General features: G+C 42.7%; 1 protein-coding gene across 1 annotated transcript in view; it reads right to left on the reverse strand.

Moving 5' to 3' along the window:
• The window catches only part of PLCG1 (phospholipase C gamma 1), a 116,553-nt gene that overhangs the window by 46,198 nt on the left and 46,299 nt on the right, over window positions 1–24,056 (reverse strand). The window contains exons 2-5 of the mRNA XM_077251520.1: window positions 5,886–6,038; window positions 5,549–5,642; window positions 2,581–2,628; window positions 261–345 (exon numbers count right to left, since the gene is read on the reverse strand). Of these exons, the coding sequence (XP_077107635.1) occupies window positions 261–345; window positions 2,581–2,628; window positions 5,549–5,642; window positions 5,886–6,038 (380 nt within the window). The remainder of the gene's footprint in view (window positions 1–260; window positions 346–2,580; window positions 2,629–5,548; window positions 5,643–5,885; window positions 6,039–24,056) is intronic.

Below are 24,056 nucleotides of genomic sequence, written 5' to 3' on the forward strand. Positions count from 1 at the left end.
TTTTATTATAGTCAACGTAATCCATGCAACTCCGGGAAACGAACAGTGATGCTAATAGAAAATGGAGAGACATGGTACTTTCTTAGCATATATGCCACTCTAGCATTAGCTCTACAGCTGCTCAATTTGAACATAGGTGGCATATCCTAGCGATTCTTCACAATTGCCCATGATGAGACATCCCTTTTATAAATAGTTTCTATACAGTCTCACTATGTATGGACAAAAAAAAGAGAGGCAAGTGAAAGCCTTAAACTCACAATAAGCCGATCACGTAGAAACCTCATGTTGGGAACTCTATAGTTGACCTGGGACAACATACTCTTCAGGTCCTTCACAGAGATCCTAATGGAACAGAGAGAACATTAATTGTCTACATTGCCGCATAGTCAAGTGGCTCAGTCATTGAAAGACTTTATCCTACTGAGATATCAGATGTGAAGAATTTATGCGAGGAAGTGAGGACAATAGGATAGAGAACAAACATGTACAGAGGAGCCAGCCTGACATCAATAATAATACTATGAACTTTACAGACAACGCATTCTAAAGGAGAAAATATAAACAGGAGTTTGCGGGCAGAGACGACTATATATGTGACACGGAAATAGCGTGTAAGCCGATGGGAACTGCCAGCTTGTAGGGGGAAGGACACTGGTCTCCTTGCTTTGTAAGAACAATTAGGCCTGATGTTTATAATTCTAGGAATACGGGTCAAACATTCTCATCTATCCTAGTCCTTGCAATCCCATCCCTTTGGTCTAACCAAGTCTTTGCAGCATTTCATTATTTTATGGAAACATACATGTCTTTTAAAGGCAATGTCCATCTTTCCAACCATTTAAGTGTTCCAGTTCAGCCAACATGAAGCAACTTTGCAAGTAATTTAAATTAAAATGGTCTCCCTATTTTGAGCATGCAGCTCCTCTGTAGATCTATGTGTCTCCATGATAACAGAGCACTCTCGGCACTCCTTTTGCCTTTCATATGAAGTAGCTCAGAAACAAGTCATAGACAAATAGAAGGGTAGCAAAAATGCATAATACCTAGAAGCCTATATTAGAACCTTTTGATGTACAGATGGAATGGCAGGACTAGAGAGTTTGTTAGTAGTGTATTAACAAGATGCATAGGTCTTCAAAAGGAGCACCAGAAAAGATTCTATCAAGCTGGTTTTCATAGTTGGTTAATTTTTGGTGCACGGAAACGAAAAAACAAATAGTGCTTGCCATGTACATAGCCTTCAGTAGTAACCCCAATTGACCTATCATTCTTGTTTGCTATATATTCCACAACAGCTTGCGTTTTATCTATTTTTTGATCTAGTCATGCTAAAATATGGGTGGTTACCGACAAGTCAAGAGACATCTGGTTCAGTGTCACCACACATCTGGATTTAGGTCTCTTATCAAGCTGTGGCGTCCTTACTGACTAATCAATTGCTGATGCTCGGAGAATGAGCTGAAAACATTTTCCACCCAATGTTCTACCATGTAAAAGAATTTCCATAAAAGAATCAACTGGGTATTTAAAAAAAAAAAAAAAAATCAAAGCTAGAGAAGCAGACAAATGTATTATTCTATATATTTTTTACAATTTACCATTTTGTAAAATTATACTCAAAAAGGGCCCCCCAAGATATTACACAGGCCACAGAATGTTTAGTTCAAAACGTACAAGTTTATTTAGAACAAATGAATAAAAAAATTAATATTTTTAACATCCATAATTTCATAACTATGCAAGTACCTCCAATCCAAATACTTGGTCACCTGTGCCTTATGCAAGAGCCTAAATGCTGACATACAGATCTATAAATATAATTGTCTAAGGGGTACTTCCATCTTTCTGTCGGCAACTTCCGTCACGGAAATCCCGCGTCGCTGATTGGTCTCACTAGCTGCCTGTAAGGCTGCCGCGACCAATCAGCGACGGGCAGTCCGATTAGTCCCTCCCTACTCCCCTGCAGTTAGTGCCCGGCGCCCGCTCCATACTCCCCTCCAGTCACTGCTCAAACAGGGTTAATGCCAGCGGTAACGAACCACGTTCTGCCGCGGGTAACGCACTCCGTTACTGCTGCTATTAACCCTGTGTGTCTCCAACTTTTTACTATTGATGCTGCCTATGCATGTATATGTATAATGTTATTCATCAGTGTTTTGAATCAGAGTTGCATCAGTGTTTGGTCAGTTTTTACCATCAGCTATTTTTCATGGATGAAAAAAAAACAAAACATCGTTTCTCCTTAAAATTACAATGTTAATCATGGACAAGCACACTGATGCTCATCGTGTGCTGTCTGTGATTTTTACGGACCCAAAGACTTGTAGGGGGAATTTTGAGTCATGACAAAAACCAAAAGTTGAAAAGTTGAATGAATGATTGATTAATGATTGGGCCGCACAAACACATTGAAATGTGAATAGCTCCTTACACTATATTGGGTACGTGTTGTATCAATGAATAACACAGATAGAACAGGTACATGATTATCTGAATGAGGCCTAAAGTATGAAAAAACAGCATCAATTTATTATACATGGACCAATGCCACAGTTTTCCAGTGTACAAGATACTTACTTGTCCTCACGATTTCTATCTAAAGAGTAGAACTGCTTCCGTAGCCACCTATAACAAAAAGAAAGAAAAAAAGAATTACTATTAGAAAAATTAAACACAAATGGCACAATACCACAATATTGAAAAATAGTCACGATAGTTCTCCAGGCAATTCTGGTCTAGAAATTCCTACCTAGCCAAGTTATATGGCATTAGATGTACGATTCCCTTACAGTGGGTACGGAAAGTATTCAGACCCCTTTAAACTTTTCACTCTGTTTCATTGCAGCCATTTGGTATATTCAAAAAAGTTCATTTTTTTCTCATTAATGTACACTCTGCACCCCATCTTGACTGAAAAAAAAAAGAAATGTAGATTTTTTTTGCAAAATTATTAAAAAAGAAAAACTGAACTATCACATGGTCATAAGTATTCAGACCCTTTGCTCAGACATTCATTTAAGTCACATGCTGTTCATTTCCTTGTGATCCTCCTTGAGATGGTTCTACTCCTTCATTGGAGACCAGCTGTGTTTAATTAAACTAATAGGACTTGATTTGGAAAGGCACACACCTGTCTATATAAGACCTCACAGCTCACAGTGCATGTCAGACCAAATGAGAATCATGAGGTCAAAGGAACTGGCCAAGGAGCTCAGAGACAGAATTGTGGCAAGGGACAGATCTGGCCAAGGTTACAAAAGAATTTCTGCAGTACTCAAGGTTCCTAAGAGCACAGTGGCCTCCATAATCCTTAAATGGAAGAAGTTTGGGACCACCAGAAGTCTTCCTAGACCTGGACATCCAGCCAAACTGAGCAATCGTTGGAGAAGAGCTTTGGTGAGAGAGGTAAAGAAGAACCCGAAGATCACTGTGGCTGAGCTCCAGAGATGCAGTAGGGAGATGGGCGAAAGTTCCACAAAGTCAATTATCACTGCAGCCCTCCACCAGTGCCTTTACGGCAGAGTGGCCAGACGGAAACCTCTCCTCAGTGCAAGACATATGAAAGCCCGCATAGAGTTTGCTAAAAAACACATGAAGGACTCCCAGACTATGAGAAATAGGATTCTCTGGTCTGATGAGACGAAGGTAGACCATTTTGGTGACAATTCTAAGCGGTATGTGTGGAGAAAACCAGGCACTGCACATCACCTGCCTAATACAATCTCAACAGTGAAGCATGGTGGTGGCAGCATCATACTATGGGGGAGTTTTTCAGTTGCAGGGACAGGAAGACTGGTTGCCATTGAAGGAAACATGAATGCAGCCAAGTACAGAGATATCCTGGATGAAAACCTCTTCCAGAGTGCTCTGGACCTCAGACTTGTCCGAAGGTTCACCTTCCAACAAGACAACTACCCTAAACACACAGCTAAAATAACAACAGAGTGGCTTCAGAACAACTCTGTGACCATTCTTGACTGGTCCAGCCAGAGGCCTGACCTAAACCCAATTGAGCATCTCTGGAGAGACCAGAAAATGGCTGTTCACCAACGTTCACCATCCAACCTGATGGAACTGGAGAGGATCTGCAAGGAAAAATGGCAGAGAATCCCCAAATCCATGAGTGAAAAACTTGTTGCATCATTCCCAAGAAGACTCATGGCTGTACTAGCTCAAAAGGGTGCTTCTACTCAATACTGAGCAAAGGGTCTGAATAATTATGACCATGTGATATTTCAGTTTTTCTTTTTTAATAAATTTGCAAAAATTGTTGAGAAAAAAAACAAAAAACCTTTCTTTGAATTTACCAAATGGCTGCAATGAAACAAAGTGAAAAATTTAAAGGGGTCTGAATACTTTCCGTACCCACTGTATATTGATGAAGGATAAGAAGTTCTAAATAGTTGTATGCAAGTTGCATACCTGGTTACTAGGGGCAGAAACAATATGCTCCTCTCCATTCACAATCCTAGAACAAATTTTAAATTAGGCATTAGCGTTCAGGGGCTTTGCAGAGGGCTGCGTACGTCTTCCGTTAAGCCCCGCCTACTTCCGCATATGTCCTGGATACCCATCTTTAACATTAGGTAAGCAGGACATGCGGATGTATGCAGATGCGTTGTTTTGATGCGCCGGCGCATACATCCGCATATCCTGCGTACCCAATGTTAAAGATAGGTATGCAGGACACATGCAGAAGTATGCGGAAGTAGGCGGGGCTTAGTGGAGGACGTACCAGGCCTCCGCAAAGCCCCCGAACACCAATGTGAACTTAGCCTTACCCATACACTTGAATAGTTGTTGACCCTTCGGATGACAATAGTTTCTCTTGACACATCACCTCTTCCCCTGAACACACAGGCATTATTGGCCTGTCTGAGGAGCATGTTCTCAAAAAGGAGAGGGGAACTAAGTAGATAGCAGATAATAAAGATGGCTCGTCTCTCAGAAAAATATAAGGATTGGGTCATTCCTTTTACCCTTGACATAATCTGTCCTTGTTATGCGACTAATAAGAGCCAAGAGGGCCACATACATATGGTTCAGTCCATTGTTTTGGCTGACTTTGCCCATATGTGAATAACTCCTGACATAGCCACGCTACCATGCCGGCACACAAAAAAAATAAAAAATCATCATACATGTAGAGTAGACAACCCAGTGGCACTCTCAGATCAGAAAAATAGAAACATCATTGACATGGTTCTTTGGATAAGTTTTGGTGAGAAGCCATCTGTCAATCCTTCAACAATCAGGACATGCGTTCACTTCCGTATTTTTTTTTTGTGTGATGTTCATGTTTTTCTTGGCACAGTTGGCTGTACATTTTATAAAGTTTATGAAGCCAACAGCCAAACACTCCATGTGCTTTAGAAGTATTTACTCTTGGCAGCGGCTTCTTTCCCGCCAAAGGAATTGCCATGTGGAAATACAACCCTACGATGTTGGCTATTTGGTGACAACCAGGAGGAGACACCACCACAGACACTAGATCAATGGAGAACCCAGGCTAGAAGAGAACACCTGTTACGCCCCCCTTTACTACCTCTCTATCTGCAGTGGTGTTGGGGCCTGGAGAGTGTCTTGGAGTAACCAATTTAATCCTTTTATCCACATAGTCACTTCTTCCTCAGATGTTGCTGCAACACAAAAGAATAAAAATAAAGTGAAAACGCAGAAGCTTTAATAGATCGCCATCATAAAAAAAATAGTACACACAGTCAGGCACACACTTTCCCAGGAAATGGCTTAAGCCAAAGAAATCAATATTAATGAAGATGCATTACTTACCTGCAGCACATTTATACCCCAGTGGTTAGTACCAATATCAAATAGGCAATCAGTGAATGAGGTAGCATGAAAGTGATATGGAGGGGACTTACCCTGCAGGCTCAAGGTCTTAAGTCTGAACTCCATTCCATAGAGGATAACAAAGCAGTGATCTGGTTCAAGGCGTACAGTAGAATCTTCCTGGTAACGATCAAAATCCCGAGAATTCTTTCCTTGACGAATTTCCTTTATCTCCCTGATGTCCACTGAGAAAAGAATTGGTACAGTATATGGATGAGCCATCAGATCCAGGATGAAGATTGCACATCTGAATGTGATTTTCTTTAAGCCCACCAGAAGAACATGCTTTTATCTCCAATTATTAAATAAATGCCTGCAGCCTCAATCTGTGTAAAGAGTTCTTCATCCACTCTGTCCACAAACATTAATGTGTTTTCCATTTTTTTAGAACATTACCTAACTTGTCTGAATTACATAGCTCAATGTTTTATTTAAATATTTTGCTCCAGAGGGAATGGAAGATGAGTAGCTGTGTCTCCAAATATACACATGACTACTCTAAAAGGTGGCTATTGTCTTCTCATCATGGTACTAAAGCTGGGCATACAAGAGATAGTGGTCATCTGAATACGCTTTGGGCAGACAGTAATGCTGAGCAATTCAATTTGCGTTGCCGTAGTCCAAATGTCCAGTCTGATGCTCAATGGAAGTCGGGCTTCACTTCTGCACCTGTCATCCTGGGCTCCTGTGACATTACGAGATTGAGGTGCAACTCTCAGAAAAACATTAAGGTCAGAGTCACACTAAACATATGAAAAATTGGTCCGAGTCTCCCTGCAGAGAGGCACACGAGTGTAACGAGACTACAATCTGATTTTTCACACTTTGCATCCGATTCACATCCAAATGCAGTGCGATTTAACATGAGCTTTTACACAGAGAATTGCTCTGTCATTTACACATCATTTTCAAAGGAAATATTCTTCAAAACACACACACACATATATATATATATATATATATATATATATATATATATATATATATATATATATATATATATATATATATATATATACACACACACACACATACGTATGTGTGTCTCACTGACATCTATATAGCCATCTATCTATTCTATGTGTATGTATCTATTCTAACCTGTCACAATGTGATTTTACTGTATGCGGCAGATGATTTGCCGGCTTTTCAAAGGAGATCGATGCATATAAAAAAAAAATTAAAAAAAAAAAAAAAAAAAATCGGACAACACTCGCAAGGTCCAAGTGCTGTGCGATTTTTTTTCTCGCACCCATAGGCTTGCATTGGCGAGTCTCGGTACCAATCGCAGCATGCTGCGATTTCACATGAACATCGAATACACCTAAGAAAAAAAAAAATCTGATGCGAGCTGCACAATAGATTAACACTGGGCCGAATGCTATGTGATGTTTTCTCGCATAGCACTCGGCTGTATTCTACGGTAGTGTGATTCCGGCCTTATTGTGATATCGGGGCCAAGCGTTGGGTATGAGAAGTTGTCCAAGAAGTGCACAACTATAGCTACAAGTACAACAGAGGATAAGTGGGTGGAAGGCACATAATTATCTTTTTTTTATTTTTAACCCCTTCATGACCCAGCCTATTTTGGCCTTAATGACCTTGCCGTTTTTTGCAATTCTGACCAGTGTCCCTTTATGAGGTAATAACTCAGGAACGCTTCAACGGATCCTAGCGATTCTGAGATTGTTTTTTCGTGACATATTGGGCTTCATGTTAGTGGTAAATTTAGGTCGATAATTTTTGAGTTTATTTGTGAAAAAAACGGAAATTTGGCAAAAAATTTGAAAATTTCGCAATTTTCACATTTTGAATTTTTATTCTGTTAAACCAGAGAGTTATGTGACACAAAATAGTTAATAAATAACGTTTCCCACATGTCTACTTTACATCAGCACAATTTTGGAAACAATTTTTTTTTTTGCTAGGAAGTTATAAGGGTTAAAATTTGACCAGTGATTTCTCATTTTTACAACAAAATTTACAAAACCATTTTTTTTAGGGACCACCTCACATTTGAAGTCATTTTGAGGGTTCTATATGGCTGAAAATACCCAAAAGTGACACCATTCTAAAAACTGCACCCCTCAAGGTGCTCAAAACCACATTCAAGAAGTTTATTAACCCTTCAGGTGTTTCACAGCAGCAGAAGCAACATGGAAGTAAAAAATGAACATTTAACTTTTTAGTCACAAAAATGATCTTTTAGCAACAATTTTTTTATTTTCCCAAGGGTAAAAGGAGAAACTGGACCAGGGACGTTGTTGTCCAATTTGTCCTGAGTACGCTGATACCTCATATGTGGGGGTAAACCACTGTTTGGGCGCACGGCAGAACTCGGAAGGGAAGGAGCGCCATTTGACTTTTTGAATGAAAAATTGGCTCCAATCTTTAGCGGACACCATGTCGCGTTTGGAGAGCCCCCGTGTGCCTAAACATTGGAGCTCCCCCACAAGTGACCACATTTTGGAAACTAGACCCCCCAAGGAACTTATCTAGAAGCATAGTGAGCACTTTAAACCCCCAGGTGCTTCACAAATTGATCCGTAAAAATGAAAAAGTACTTTTTTTTCACAAAAAAATTATTTTAGCCTCAATTTTTTCATTTTCACATGGGCAACAGGATAAAATGGATCCTAAATTTTGTTGGGCAATTTCTCCTGAGTACACCAATACCTCACATGTGGGGGTAAACCACTGTTTGGGCACATGGTAAGGCTCGGAAGGGAAGGAGCGCCATTTGACTTTTTGAATGGAAAATTATCTCCATCGTTAGCGGACACCATGTCGCGTTTGGAAAGCCCCTGTGTGCCTAAACATTGGAGCTCCTCCACAAGTGACCCCATTTTGGAAACTAGACCCGCCAAGGAACTCATCCAGAGGCATAGTGAGCACTTTAAACCCCCAGGTGCTTCACAAATTGATCCGCAAAAATGAAAAAGTACTTTTTTTTCACACAAAATTTCTTTTAGCCTCAATTCTTTCATTTTCACATGAGCAACAGGATAAAATGGATCCTAAAATTTGTTGGGCAATTTCTCCTGAGTATGCCGATACCTCATATGTGGGGGTAAACCACTGTTTGGGTGCACGGCAAGGCTCGGAAGGGGAGGCGTGCCATTTGACTTTTTGAATGGAAAATTAGCTCCAATCGTTAGCGGACACCATGTCGCGTTTGGAGAGCCCCTGTGTGCCTAAACATTGGAGCTCCCCTACAAGTGACCCCATTTTGGAAACTAGACCCCCCAAGAAACTTATCTAGATGCATAGTGAGCACTTATAACCCCCAGGTGCTTCACAGAAGTTTATAACGCAGAGCCGTGAAAATAAAAAAATAATTTTTCTTTCCTCAAAAATGATTTTTAGCCCAGAATTTTTTATTTTCCCAAGGGTAATAGGAGAAATTGGACCCCAAATGTTGTTGTCCAGTTTGTTCTGAGTACGATGATACCCCATATGTGGGGGTAAACCACTGTTTGGGCGCACGGCAGGGCTCGGAAGGGAAGGCACGCCATTTGGCTTTTTGAATGGAAAATTAGCTCCAATCATTAGCGGACACCATGTCGCGTTTGGAGAGCCCCTGTGTGCCTAAACATTGGAGCTCCCGCACAAGTGACCCCATTTTGGAAACTAGACCTCCCAAGGAACTAATCTAGATGTGTGGTGAGCACTTTGAACCCCCAAGTGCTTCACAGAAGTTTATAACGCAGAGCCGTGAAAATAATAAATGTGTTTCCTTTCCTCAAAAATATTTTTTTAGCCCAGAATTTTTTATTTTTGCAAGAGTAACAGGAGAAATTGGACCCCAAAAGTTGTTGTCCAGTTTCTCCTGAGTATGCTGATACCCCATATGTGGGGGTAAACCACTGTTTGGGCACATGCCGGGACTCGGAAGGGAAGTAGTGACGTTTTGGAATGCAGACTTTGATGGAATGGTCTGCGGGCGTCACATTGCATTTGCAGAGCCCCTGATGTGCCTAACCAGTAGAAACACCCCACAAGTGACCCCATTTTGGAAACTAGACCCCCGAAGGAACTTATCTAGATGTGTGGTGAGCACTTTCAACCCCCAAGTGCTTCACAGAAGTTTATAACGCAGAGCCGTGAAAATAAAAAATAATTGTTCTTTCCTCAAAAATTATGTTTTAGCAAGTAATTTTTTATTTTTGCAAGGGTAACAGGAGAAATTAGACCCCAACAGTTGTTGCCCAGTTTGTCCTGAGTACGCTGGTACCCCAAATGTGGGGGTAAACCACTGTTTGGGCGCACGTCGGGGCTTGGAAGGGCGGGAGCACCATTTGACTTTTTGAACGCAAGATTGGCTGGAATCAATGGTGGCGCCATGTTGCGTTTGGAGACCCCTGATGTGCCTAAACAGTGGAAACCCCTCAATTCTAACTTCAACACTAACCCCAACACACCCCTAATCCTAATCCCAACTGTAGCCATAACCCTAATCACAACCTTAACCCCAACACACCCCTAACCACAACCCTAACCGCAACACACCCGTAACCCTAATTCCAACCCTAATCCTAACCCTAATCCCAACCGTAACCCTAATCCCAACCCTAACCACAACTGTAACCCCAACACACCCCTAACCCTATCCGTAACCCTAACCACAAGCCTAATCTTAACCCTATTTCAAACCCTAGCCCTAATTCCAACCCTAACTCTAATCCTAACCCTAAGGCTATGTGCCCACGTTGCGGATTCGTGTGAGATTTTTCCGCACGATTTTTGAAAAATCTGCAGGTAAAAGGCACTGCGTTTTACCTGCGGATTTACAGCAGATTTCCAGTGTTTTTTTTGTGCAGATTTCACCTGCGGATTCCTATTGAGGAACAGGTGTAAAACGCTGCGGAATCCGCACAAAGAATTGACATGCTGCGGAAAATACAACGCAGCGTTTCTGCACGGAATTTTCCGCACCATGGGCACAGCGGATTTGGTTTTCCTTAGGTGTACATGGTACTGTAAACCTGATGGAAAACTGCTTCGAATTCGCAGCGGCCAATCCGCTGCGGATCCGCGGCCAATCCGCTGCGGATCCGCGGCCAATCCGCTGCGGATCCGCAGCCAATCCGCTGCGGATCCGCTGCCAATCCGCTGCGGATCCGCGGCCAATCCGCTGCGGATCCGCGGCCGATCCGCTGCGGATCCGCTGCGGATCCGCGGCCCATCCGCTGCGGATCCGCGGCCGATCCGCTGCGGATCCGCTGCCGATCCGCTGCGGATCCGCGGCCGATCCGCTGCGGATCCGCGGCCCATCCGCTGCGGATCCGCGGCCCATCCGCTGCGGATCCGCTGCGGATCCGCTGCGGATCCGCTGCCGATCCGCGGCCGATCTGCTGCGGATCCGCTGCGGATCCGCTGCGGATCCGCGGCCGATCCGCTGCCGATCCGCTGCGGATCCGCGGCCGATCCGCTGCGGATCCGCGGCCGATCCGCTCTGTGTGCACATGCCATAACCCTACCCCTAACCCTAACCCTACCCGTAACCCTAACCCTACCCCTAACCCTACCCCTAGTTCTAACCCTAGTTCTAACCCTAATGGAAAAAGAAAAAAAAATATTTTCTTTATTTTATTATTGTCACTACCTATGGGGGTGATAAAGGGGGGGGGGTTTATTTATTATTTTTTTATTTTGATCGCTGTGATAGAACCTACCACAGCGATCAAAATGTACCTCTAATGAATCTGCCGGCCGGCGGGCGCACTGAGCATGCGCCCGCCATTTTGGAAGATGGCGGCGCCCATGATGGAGGCGGACGGGGACCGGGAGCCTCGGTAAGTATAAGGGGGGGGAGATCGGGGCACGAGGGGGGCGTCGGAGCACGGGGGGGGGTGACATAGGAGCAGGGGGGCAGCGGGCAGGAGGACGGGGGAGCGGACAGCAGGACGGGGGAGCCGGCAGGCGGACGGAGGGGACCGGACCCTATAACGGAGCACTGGGGGGGCGATCGGTGGGGTGTGGGGGGGGTCACATTAGTGTTTCCAGCCATGGCCGATGATATTGCAGCATCGGCCATGGCTGGATTGTAATATTTCACCAGTTTTTTAGGTGAAATATTACAAATCGCTCTGATTGGCTGTTTCACTTTCAACAGCCAATCAGAGCGATCGTAGCCACGGGGGGGTGAAGCCACCCCCCCTGGGCTGAAGTACCACTCCCCCTCTCCCTGCAGATCGGGTAAAATAGGAGTTAACCCTTTCACCCGATCTGCAGGGATGCGATCTTTCCATGACGCCACATAGGCGTCATAGGTCGGATTGGCACGGGTTTTCATGACGCCTACGTGGCGTCAAAGGTCGGGAAGGGGTTAAAGCACCCTTAATTTCATGTAAAAAAAGGGGCCAGAAAAAAAAAACGCAAACACGTCTGCTCTAATGGGAAGTGACAAGTCAGCCAGAGAGCACACTGTCAGTGAGCATTATAAGGAGAGAACCCAGCAGGCAGAGACCAACCTGGCATGCTCAGCCAACAAACGCATGCTCACAACAGTAGGGACTAGCCGAGCCCCTGAAATGGACATCACTGATGACTCCTCGTTTCAGGGCAGTGCCAGAGGCTGTGGCAATGATGCCCCTCTATGAAGACTTGTTTGAGCATCCATAAAGCACTGGGGGCTTTCAAACTAAACGTAACACAGGAGTAAAGAAAAAAATAAATAAATAAATAAAATTTCCCAGCGCCTGCGCACTGCAGTACTTTGCTCTGCCCTCAACAAGGCAGACAAAGTACGCCTGCGCCGCAGTGTGAAGACAAGAAGAGGACATCATCTGATGAAGATAGGAGGCGCCGGACCGGACCACGACGCCCATCAGACCGGGACCGCCCCTGGGTGAGTATAATCTAACCTCTTTTTCTCATCTTGAACACCTTGAGTTGCGGTGATGCGCCCTCTGCTGGATGTCCTCATATGAACTCGAGCGTGGGAACTTTTCCAAGGCTCCAGTTCATGAGGACATCCAGCAGAGGGCGCATCACCGCGACTCAATGTAAGTACAGATCACTCTGCTTTCCTTTCAGTACCCGGGGTTTACAGGCACGAGCGAGTGCATTAGCAGAGCTCCTGGCTGTAAAATGATTTAACCCCTTCAGATGGATTTACTTCGTGGGATGTGACAGATCATCTGAAGGTATGTATATTGTTGGTTTATTATTTTTCAGAGCGAGGGTCTTCAGGTGGATTGAGAGAGCAATAAAATATTAAAACAACCTGTGTGTTTATTTCATTAAAATACTTTTTAATAATGTGTGTGTTTTTTTAACCCTTTCATACAATTGGATTAATAATGGATAGGTGTCATAACTGACGCCTCTCCATTATTAATCTGGCTTAATGTCACCTTACAATAGCAAGGTGACATTAACCCTTCATTACCCCATATCCCACCGCTACACGGGAGTGGGAAGAGAGAGGCCAAGTGCCAGAATAGGCGCATCTTCCAGATGTGCCTTTTTTTGGGGTGGCTGGGGGCAGATGTTTTTAGCCAGGGGGGCCAATAACCATGGACCCTCTCTAGGCTATTAATATCTGCCCTCAGTCACTGGCTTTACCACTCTGGCGGAGAAAATTGCGCGGGAGCCCACGCCAATTTTTTCTGCCATTTAACCCTTTATTTTAGCAGCTACAGCGCCCAAATTTTGCACATACACACTACTAACATTAGTAGTGTGGAATATGCAAAAAAAAGGGGATATGAGATGGTTTACTGTATGTAAATCATGTCTTATATCCTGTCGGGTTTGGGAAGGAGAAATGAAAAGCCGGCAATTGAATTACCGGCTTTTCACATATATCGCGCTGAATTAAATATAAATACAGAATATACACTGTGTTCCAAATTATTATGCACAAAGAGTTTAGGAGTGATAAGGATAGAATTTCTTTGTTTGTCATTTAAACTCATTGATGGTGATGTGTGTCAGGGCTCTTTATATCACTGAAAGCAATTGCAGATACCTGTGCAAATTAGTTTGGCAGGTGTGTCCAAATAAAGGCAAGACTACTTAAGAAGGCTGTTCCACATTATTAAGCAGCCTACATTTTTTGCCAAAATGGCAACGAAAAAGGATGTGTCGGCTGCTGAGAAGCAACAAATTGTGGAGTATTTAGGTCAAGGCATGACTACAATCAACATTGCCAAGACACTTCATCGTGATCATCACACAATCAAGAAGTATGTAGCTGATTCCCAGCACACGTGTGCGTGCTGATAAGGAAAAATGGAGGACTCTTTCCAACAGGCAATTGCGTAAGGTTAAAAGAGCAGCTGCAAAAATGCCTTGTCATAGCAGCAGACAAGTTTTTGAAGCTGCTGGTGCCTCCAACGTCCCCAGAACAACAAGATGCAGGGTCCTTCAGAGGTTTGCAGCTGTGCGTAAGCCATCCTGTCGACCACCTCTATCCACTGCACACAAGCAGAAACGGCTCCAGTGTGGGCCAAATGATACATGAAGACTGACTTCCAAACTGTTTTGTTCACCGATGAGTGCCGTGCAACGCTCGATGGTCCAGATGGATGGAGTGGAGGATGTACACCCCATGAAAACACGGCTAAGGCGCCAACAAGGAGGAGGTGGAGTAATGTTTTGGGCTGGAATCATGGGGAGAGAGATTGTCTGCCCCTTTATGATCCCTGAAGGGGTAAGGCCATGTGCACACGTTCAGTATTTTTCGCGTTTTTTTCGCGTTTTTTCGCTATAAAAACGTGATAAAAACGCGAAAAAAACGCTTACATATGCCTCCTATTATTTTAAGTGTATTCCGCATTTTTTGTGCAAATGTAGCCTGTAGCATCGCGGAAAAAAAAGCAACATGTTCATTAAAATGCGGAATTGCAGGGGATTCCGCACACCTAGGGGTCCATTGATCTGCTTACTTCCTGCACGGGGCTGTGCACACCATGCGGGAAGTAACCAGATTATGTGCGGTTGGTACCCAGGGTGGAGGAGAGGAGACTCTCCTCCACGCACTGGGCACCATATAAGTGGTCAAAAAATAAGAATTAAAATAAAAAACAGTCCTATACTCACCCTCGATGTCTTCCCGCCTCCACTGCACGCTGCCGTTCGGTTCCTGTAGCTTGTGTGCGGCGAAAGACCTGCCGATGACGTCACTGTCCTGTGATTGGTCGTGAGCGGTCATGTGACCGCTCACGTGACCGTGACGTCACGGAAGGTCCTGTGCGCACAGACCAGCTATAGGAAGAGGAGCCGGACGCCGGTGAGGAGATGTCTGGGTGAGTATAAGCATTTTTTTATTTTTTTTATTATTTTTAAACATTCTATCTTTTACTATAGATGCTGCATAAGCTGCATCTATAGTAAAAAGTTGGTCACACTTGTCAAACGCTATGTTTGACAAGTGTGACCAACCTGTCAGTCAGTTTTCCAAGCGATGCTACAGATCGCTTGGAAAACTTTAGCATTCTGCAAGCTAATTACGCTTGCAGAATGCTAAAAAAACGCGAAAAAAACGGAAAAAAAACGCAAAAAAAAAAAAATGCGGATTTCTTGCAGAAAATTTCCGGTTTTCTTCAGGAAATTTCTGCAAGAAATCCTGAACGTGTGCACATACCCTGAAGATGAACTCCATAATCTATGTGGAGTTTCTAAAACAACACTTCCTGCCATGGTTCAAGAGGAAGAACCGTGCTTTCCGCAGCAAGATCATTTTCATGCATGATAATGCACCGTCTCATGCTGCAAAAAACACATCTGCATCTCTGGCTGCTATGGGCATAAAAGAGGACAAACTTATGGTGTGGCCACCATCTTCCCATGACCTCAACCCCATTGAGAACCTCTGGAGCATCATCAAAAGGAGTGTCTATGATGGCGGGAGGCAGTTCACATCTAAGCAACAGCTCTGGGAGGGTATTCTGTCCACATGCAAAACAATTGAAGCAGAAACCATCCAAAAACTGACAAATTCAATTGACGAGAGAGTTCAGAAGCTTCTTTCGAACAAGGGGTTCTATGTGCAAATGTAACATCACCTAGAATAAAGTTTTCACTTGAAAACTGTTTGATTTCATTTTGTAGTAAGCTGATAATGCTTATAACTTCACAATTGACCATTTTTTTTTGTTCAAAATAAAAAAAGGTTGAAAACTCTGCTGTGCATAATAATTTGGAACATGCATTTTGAGTGTTTATTTTTTTTAAAAAGATACTGTTTTCATAGGCATTTTTTTCCAAAACATTGCAATTATACTAGAATAGTAGATGACTGGAAAATAACAATGACTGAAATTCAGATAGGTAATTTAGAGAAAATATGAGGAAATATTATTTGCATAATAATTTGGAACACAGTGTATATATACACGTGTCTCAATGATATATATATATATATATATATATATATATATATATATATATATATATATATATATATATATATATATATATATATATATATATATATATATATATATATATATATATATATATATATATATACACACATATATACATACACACTATGTTCCAAATTATTATGCAAATTACATTTTTATCAGATTTTCCTAAATGGTCGGTGCAAATGACAGTCAGTCTAATAAAAGTCATCACCTGTTAGATTATACATCTAATTTTATTGAATAAACCTCCCAATGATAACAGTATAATCTCCAAAATGTATAAAAACTCAAAATGCACTGTTCCAAATTATTTTGCACAGTAGAATTTCTAAACATTTGATATGTTTTAAAGAACTGAAAATGCTCGTTTGTGGAATTTGCAGCATTAGGAGGTCACATTCACTGAACAAAAAAGCTATTTAACGCCAAAACATCCCAACAGGCCAAGTTACATGTTAACATAGGACCCTTCATTGATGTCACCTTCACAATTCTTGCATCCATTGAACTTGTGAGTTTTTGGAGAGTTTCTGCTTGTATTTATTTGCATGAAGTTGGAATAGCCTCCAAGAGCTGCTGTTTGGATGTGAACTGCCTCCCACCCTCATGGATCTTTTGCTTGATGATCCTCTAAAGGTTCTCTATAGGGTTGAGGTCAGGGGAAGATGGTGGCCAAACCATGAGTTTATCTCCTTTTATGCCCATAGCAGCCAATGACTTAGAGGTATTCTTTGCAGCATGAGATGGGGCATTGTCAGCATGAAGATGATTTTGCTCCTGAAGGCACGTTTCTGCTTTTTAGACCATAGAAGAAAGTTGTCAGTCAGAAACTCTATATACTTTGCAGAGGTCATTTTCACACCTTCAGGAACCTTAAAGGGCCTTACCAGTTGTTTCCCATGATTCTGGCCCAAAACATGACTCCTCCACCTCCTCGCTGACGTTGCAGCCTTGTTGGGACATGGTGGCCATCCACCAACCATCCACTACTCCATCCATCTGGACCATCCAGGGTTGCTGAACACTTATCAGTAAACAAGACTGTTTGGAAATTAGTCTTCATGTATGTGTGGGCCCAATACAACCATTTCTGCTTGTGAACACTGTTTAAGGGTGGCCGAATATTAGGTTTATGCACCACAGCAAGCCTTTGAAGGAGTCTACACCTTGAGGTTCGAGGGACTCCAGAGGCACCAGCAGCTTCAAATATCTGTTTGCTGCTTTGTAATGGCTTTTTAGCAGCTGCTCTCTTAATCCGATGTACTTGCCGGGCAGAAATCTTTCTCATTATGCCTTTATCAGCACAAACACATTTGTGCTCAGATACAGCCACAAATCTCTTAACAGTACGATGATCACGCTTATGTTTTTGGAAAATTTCTAATGTTTCCATCCCTTCACCAAGGCATTGCACTATTTGATGCTTTTCAGCAGCAGAGAGATCCTTTTTCTTTCCCATGTTACTTGAAAACTGTGACCTGCTTAATAATGTGGAACATCATTTTTAAGTAGTTTTCCTTTATTTAGAATCACCTGGAAAACCAATTATCACATGTGTTTAAGATTGATTTCAGTGATCCATTGAGCCCTGAGACAAAATACCATCCACGAGTTTATTTGAAAAACAAAACAATTAAATCTTTATGACACTTAAATTCAATTTGCATAATAATTTGGAACACAGTGTACATATATATATATATATATATATATATATATATATATATACACACACATACATATATATATACACTGTACATATGTTTTATCGAACATTTGAGCACAAAAATCCATTAGATGTCGGTTTTGCAAGCCTGCGAGAAAATATCGCAGTACGGATGCCATACGGATTACATACGGAGGATGCCATGCGCAAAATACGCTGACACACCCTGCCTATGGATGACATACGGATCACTATTTTGGGGACTTTTCTGAGTATTACGGCTGTAAAAAACGGACCGTATTTACATACGCTGAGTGTGAGGCCGGCCTAAGAGGGAAGGGGAGATAATTATTTGTTAGAGTGCTGGGGTTTGTGGATAGAAGAGTTAGGCTATGTGCACACGTAGAGTAAATGGATGCAGAAATGTCTGCACCATTTCTGCATCTCTTCACAGGAAAAACTCAGGGGGAAAATGTACAGAGAATGGAAATGCTACAGATTATTTGCTGCACCAAATCTGCAAGTCATAAATAAGCAACATGTCCATGAGACTTAACCACTTAACGACCACTGATATAGAGAGAGAAATGGGGTCCCCCGTTACCTCCGCCATCCCCGCACCTTCCGACTCCATCCCCCGGCCCTCCGCATCTTCTTCCTGTAAGAAAATGAACACCCCCTTTGTCACCCCCTTAGATAGAATTGATAAAGTTGAAAAAAATTCTTTAGTTGGGGTTAGGGCTGTCGCATTGGGGGGGGGGGGGAATTCCATTGAGTAGGTATATCAGGGGGTCTTCAAATGAGACATGACGCCCGCCATTGATTCCAGCCAATTTTGCGTTCCTAAAGTCAAACAGTGCTTCCTCCCTTCTGAGCTCTGCCATGTGCCCAAACAGTGGCTTTCCCACACATATGGCATATCAACGTACTCAAAAGAAATTGCACAATAAATTTTGTGGTCCATTTTCTCCTGATACCCTTGTGAAAATAAAAAATATTGGGACTAAAATAATTTTTTGTGAAAAATTTAAAAATGTTAGTTTTTTCCTTCCACATTGCTTTTGTTCTCGTGAAGCACCTTGAGGCGTGCAGTTTTTGAATTGTCTCTCTTTTGGGTATTTTCTATCATATAGACCCCTCAAAGTCAATTCAAATGTGAGATGGTCCCTAAAAAAACAGTTTTGTAAATTCTGTTGGAAAAATGAGAAATCGCTGGTAAACTTAACAGCCTTACAAAAAAAAAAGTTTCCAAAATTGTGCTGATGTAAAGTTGACATGTGGGAAATGTATTTTGTGTGACAAGACTCTCTGATTTAAGGGCACAAAAATGAGAAGTTTGAAAATTGCAACATTTTCAACATTTTTACCAAATTTATGGTATATATATTGAAGACATATTACCACTAAAATGAAGTGCAATATGTCATGAAAAAAAAAAAAGTCTCAGAATCAGCGGAATCCGTTGATGCGTTCCAGAGTTATAACTTCATAAAAAGGCAGTGGTCTGAATTGTAAAAATTGACTTGGTCACTAAGGAGTTAAGGTTTCTCATTCACTTTGCTGGCATCAGAATTGCTTCAGGTTTTGCTAGCAAATCTGCATGGCAAAAATCACGAAATCTGTGCACACGTTGAGTAAAATTTCTGCACCACATATCTTGGCAAAAAGAAACAGCTGCAAAAAAAAATGAGCATTTTTGGTGAGTTATTTTGCTCTGTATTTTTGTCTGCGTTTTTGACTGATTTGAGTGAGGTCAATGGTGAAAAACACAGAGCGAAAAAAACGCACAGAGAATTGACATGCTTCAGATTATTTTCTGCATCAAATCTGCAAGTCCAAAATACTCAGTGTGCAGTGGCGTATCCAGGGGGGGGGGGCAGCCGGGGCATGTGCCCCGGGCGCAGCCGACAGGGGGGCGCCAGCGGGCCACCTGATGATGTGGCGGTCCAAGGAGGGGGTTGGCAGGGCCAGGGAGCGGGGGCTGTCTAATTATACTCACCTACTCCTGGCTCGGTCCCTGGCTGCCCGGCGCCCCGGCTTCTTCCTGTACTGAGTGGTCACATGGTACCACTCATTACAGTAATGAATATGCAGCTCCACCTCCCATAGGGGTGGAGCTGCATATTCATTACTGTAATGAGCAGTAACGGTGACCGCTCAGTACAGGAAGAAGCAGCAGCGCCGAGGAAGCAGGGACTGCACCGCTCTAGTGCGCCCCCTCTGCCTAAACGTCAGTGCAGAGGAGGCGGAAGATGGAGCGGCGGCTGGAACGAGGAGCGGTGAATATTGAAAGTGCCAGGGGCCTGAGCGACGGAGAGGTGAGTATGTGATTTTTTTTTTTTTTTTTAATCGCAGTAACAGCAAATGGGGCAAATATCTGTATGGGGCATCTTATGGGGCCATAACATTTGTGCAGCACTATATGGGGGCCATAACGTTTGTGCAGCACTACATGGGGACCATAATGTTTGTGCAGCACTATATGGGGCCATAATTTTTGTGCAGCACTATATGGGGGCCATAATGTTTGTGCAGCACTATATGGGGCCATAATTTTTGTGCAGCACTATATGGGGACCATAATGTTTGTGCAGCACTATATGGGGCCATAATTTTTGTGCAGCACTATATGGGGGCCATAATGTTTGTGCAGCACTATATGGAGCCATAACGTTTGTGCAGCACTATATGGGGGCCATAACCTTTGTGCAGCACTATAACGGGGCAAGTGTCTGTATGGAGCATCTTATGGGGCCATAATGTTTGTGCAGCACTATATGGGGCAAGTGTCTGTATAGAGCATCTTATAGGGCCATAAAATTTGTGCAGCACTATAACGGGGCAAGTGTCTGTATGGAGCATCTTATGGGGCCATAACATTTGTGCAGCACTATATGGGGCAAGTGTGTGTATGGAGCATCTTATGGGGCCATAACCTTTGTGCAGCACTATGTGGGGCAAGTGTCTGTATGGAGCATATATGGGGCCATAATCAACGTTTCTGCAGCACTATATTGGGCAAATGTGTCTATGGAGCATCTTATGGGGCCATTATTAACCTTTATGCAGAATTATATGGGGCTCCTTATTCAATATGGATATTCAAAAACACTTAACCTACTGATGTCTCAATTATTATGGAGACACAGGAATGTACCTTGGCTTGGTCATACAGTTTCAATAGAGTTAAGGTTCAAATGGGGGAGGGTTTGGGGGGGGGGGCGCCAAACTGATCCTTTGCCCCGGGTGCTGGAAAGGTTAGATACACCTCTGTCAGTGTGCATGACACTGCAGGTTTCTCATTCACTTTGCTGTCATCAGGTTTTGTTACAATTCCGTGCAGAATAATAAAAAAAAAACGCACCAAATCTGCATCTGTGCACATAGCCTAAGGATTATTGAAGCAATACCTGTAAGAGCATATACAAGAATAGTAAAAGATGAACTGCAAAAGAATGAGAAGGTGAGGTGTGGTTACTAATGGATATTCTCTCCTTGTCGACTGGTCACGTATGGCAGGGCTGTGGAGTCAGAGGCCATTTTGGTGGCATAAAATGGACTGACTCAGATAATATAAAATAAACTGGGTGCAGTAGTACAATGCAGAATGTGCTGTAAAAATTTTTCAGAAGAATTTGGGAAAGTTCTGAAATGTCTGTTCTGTTCCTGATCTAAGTGTCTCAGCTTTCAGTTGAGATGAATCAGTGCTGCACTTTTTGCACATGCTCAGTAGTGACCAGTGCTGTGGAGTCTCGTTTTTTTATGTGCCTTAAGTCACTGCAGTAAAATACAGCTTCAAGCATAGACTACAGTGAAAAGGATCTATGGCTCCATATTTGTACACCTTTAAAGTGCACATGAAAGATACCAGGTGTGACCAAATGGGAGAATCAAATCAAAGCATCAAAGGGAGGGATGAACTTTGTGAAAGTATTTACTATAATTTACAGTATTTGCTAGCTTACACAGCAGGGAAGGGGATGAAAACACAAACTAAGATAGATTGATACAGAGGTGTGGATGGTGATTAACCTTTTTCTGACCTCGGACGGGATAGTACGTCCGAGGTCTGACACCGCACTTTGATGCAGGGCTCCGGCGGTGAGCCCGCATCAAAGCCGGGACATGTCAGCTGTCACATGAAATCGTGATTCACCCGCCGCTATCAACTAGTTAAATGCCGCTGTCAAACACTGACAGCGGCATTTAAACGGCGCTTCCGGACAGGTAGCCGGAAATGAGTGCATCGCCGACCCCGTCACATGATCAGGGGTCAGCGATGCTTCATTGTAACCATAGAGGTCCTTGAGACCTCTGTGGTTACTGATGCCGGCCTGCTGTGAGCGCCCCCTGTGGTCGGCGCTCACAGCACACCTGCATTTCTGCTGCATATCAGCGATCTGAAGATCGCTGCTATGTAGCAGAGCCGATCGAGTGGTGCCAGCTTCTAGCCTCCTATGGAGGCTATTGAAGCATGGCAAAGGTTAAAAAAAAAAAAAAAGTTAAAAAAATGTGAAAAAATTCAAAATAAATCAATAAAAAAAAAAAAAAATAAATCAAACCTACACATATTTGGTACGAAATATAATTCGAAACGCCAGAATTACATTTTTTTGGTCACCGCGACATTGCATTAAAATGCAATACCGGGCGATCAAAAGAATGTATCTGCACCAAAATGCTATCATTAAAAACGCCAGCTCGGCACGCAAAAAATAAGCCCTCACCCGAACCCAGATCATGAAAGATGGAGACGCTACGGGTATCGGAAAATGGCGCAATTTTTTTTTTTTTTTTTTTTAGCAAAGTTTGGAATTTTTTTCATTACTTAGATAAAAAAGCACCTAGAAATGTTTGGTGTCTATGAACTCGTACTGACCTGGAGAATCACGTTGGCAGGTCAGTTTTAGCATTTAGTGAACCTAGTAAAAAAGCCAATCAAAAAACAAGTGTGGGACTGCACTTTTTTTTGCAATTTCACCGCACTTGGAATTTTTTTCCCGTTTTCTAGTACAAGACATGCTAAAACCAATGATGTCGTTCAAAAGTACAACTTGTTTCACAAAAAATAAGCCCTCACATGGCCATGGTGACGGAAAAATAAAAAAAAGTTATGGCTCTGGGAAGAAGGGGAGCAAAAAACGAACACAGAAAAGCGAAAAATCCCAAGGTCATGAAGGGGTTAATGCAATCAATCAGGTTTGAGGGATGTTGGAATCAAGAAATAGGAGACATACCAATGGAATTCAAGAAACCATATTTGATCAATGATTTGTGTCTGCGATAAATACTGATACATTGATATCATTGTTGGACAAATTTCAGAAGACTATATTAGTAGGGGTTGTCCCACATCACAACTTCTTACCTGTCCACAGGCTAGGCGAGAAATGTCTGATGACAGTGACCTTTATTGAGAACAAGGTCCTGAGTCTCCCTTTGAGTCAATCGTACATACGGTACATTCATTGACAATAGGGTGACAGCACTCATGTGCTAAGACTTCATCCATCCAACCGAGTGAACAGGAGCCCTCTTGTAATTGGTGATTTCACATTGATTAAACCGTTCGCACCCATCTCTGGGATAAATTGTGATAGTAGGAAAACACCTTTAATGCAAAAACTAGGGCACAAAACCTCAACCATTTGGAACAATCATCATAACAATAAGAGAAGGATTCGACTCTTACTATTCAACTTGGATAATAGCCAACAGTGGTCTTCTACTCAGGGGGTTTCCTAATCAGAACTAGAATGGCATCAAGGTCATACATCAAGGTCACAGTCTCTTAACTGTACTATGGAGGGCATAGATAATCCTTACACTTTATAACGCCAAGACTTGAAGTCCTACAAGACTCCTCTACAGAAGCTTGATCCATCAGCACTTACTGCACACAAGTCAGACTAAGTCTGAGGGCACCAGATAGATGCATAGGTCACTGACATGCAAGGTAGTTTACTTAAGGGACACCAATATAAATCTCCTAAAGGTACATGACATTAACTAATCACTCCCCACATATCTTGCTCCCAGAGGCAGTGAGACAGGATGCTCAGCTGCACTAAAACCACATGCAGCATCTGTGCTTCCTGCCTGCCCGCATCCTGTGTCAGATGGGGTACTTCATCTGTCATCCTCTAGCTGTGCCCACT

This window comes from Ranitomeya variabilis, chromosome 4 (assembly GCF_051348905.1).
Source record: "Ranitomeya variabilis isolate aRanVar5 chromosome 4, aRanVar5.hap1, whole genome shotgun sequence".
In the NCBI taxonomy this organism is placed as follows: Eukaryota; Metazoa; Chordata; class Amphibia; order Anura; family Dendrobatidae; genus Ranitomeya; species Ranitomeya variabilis.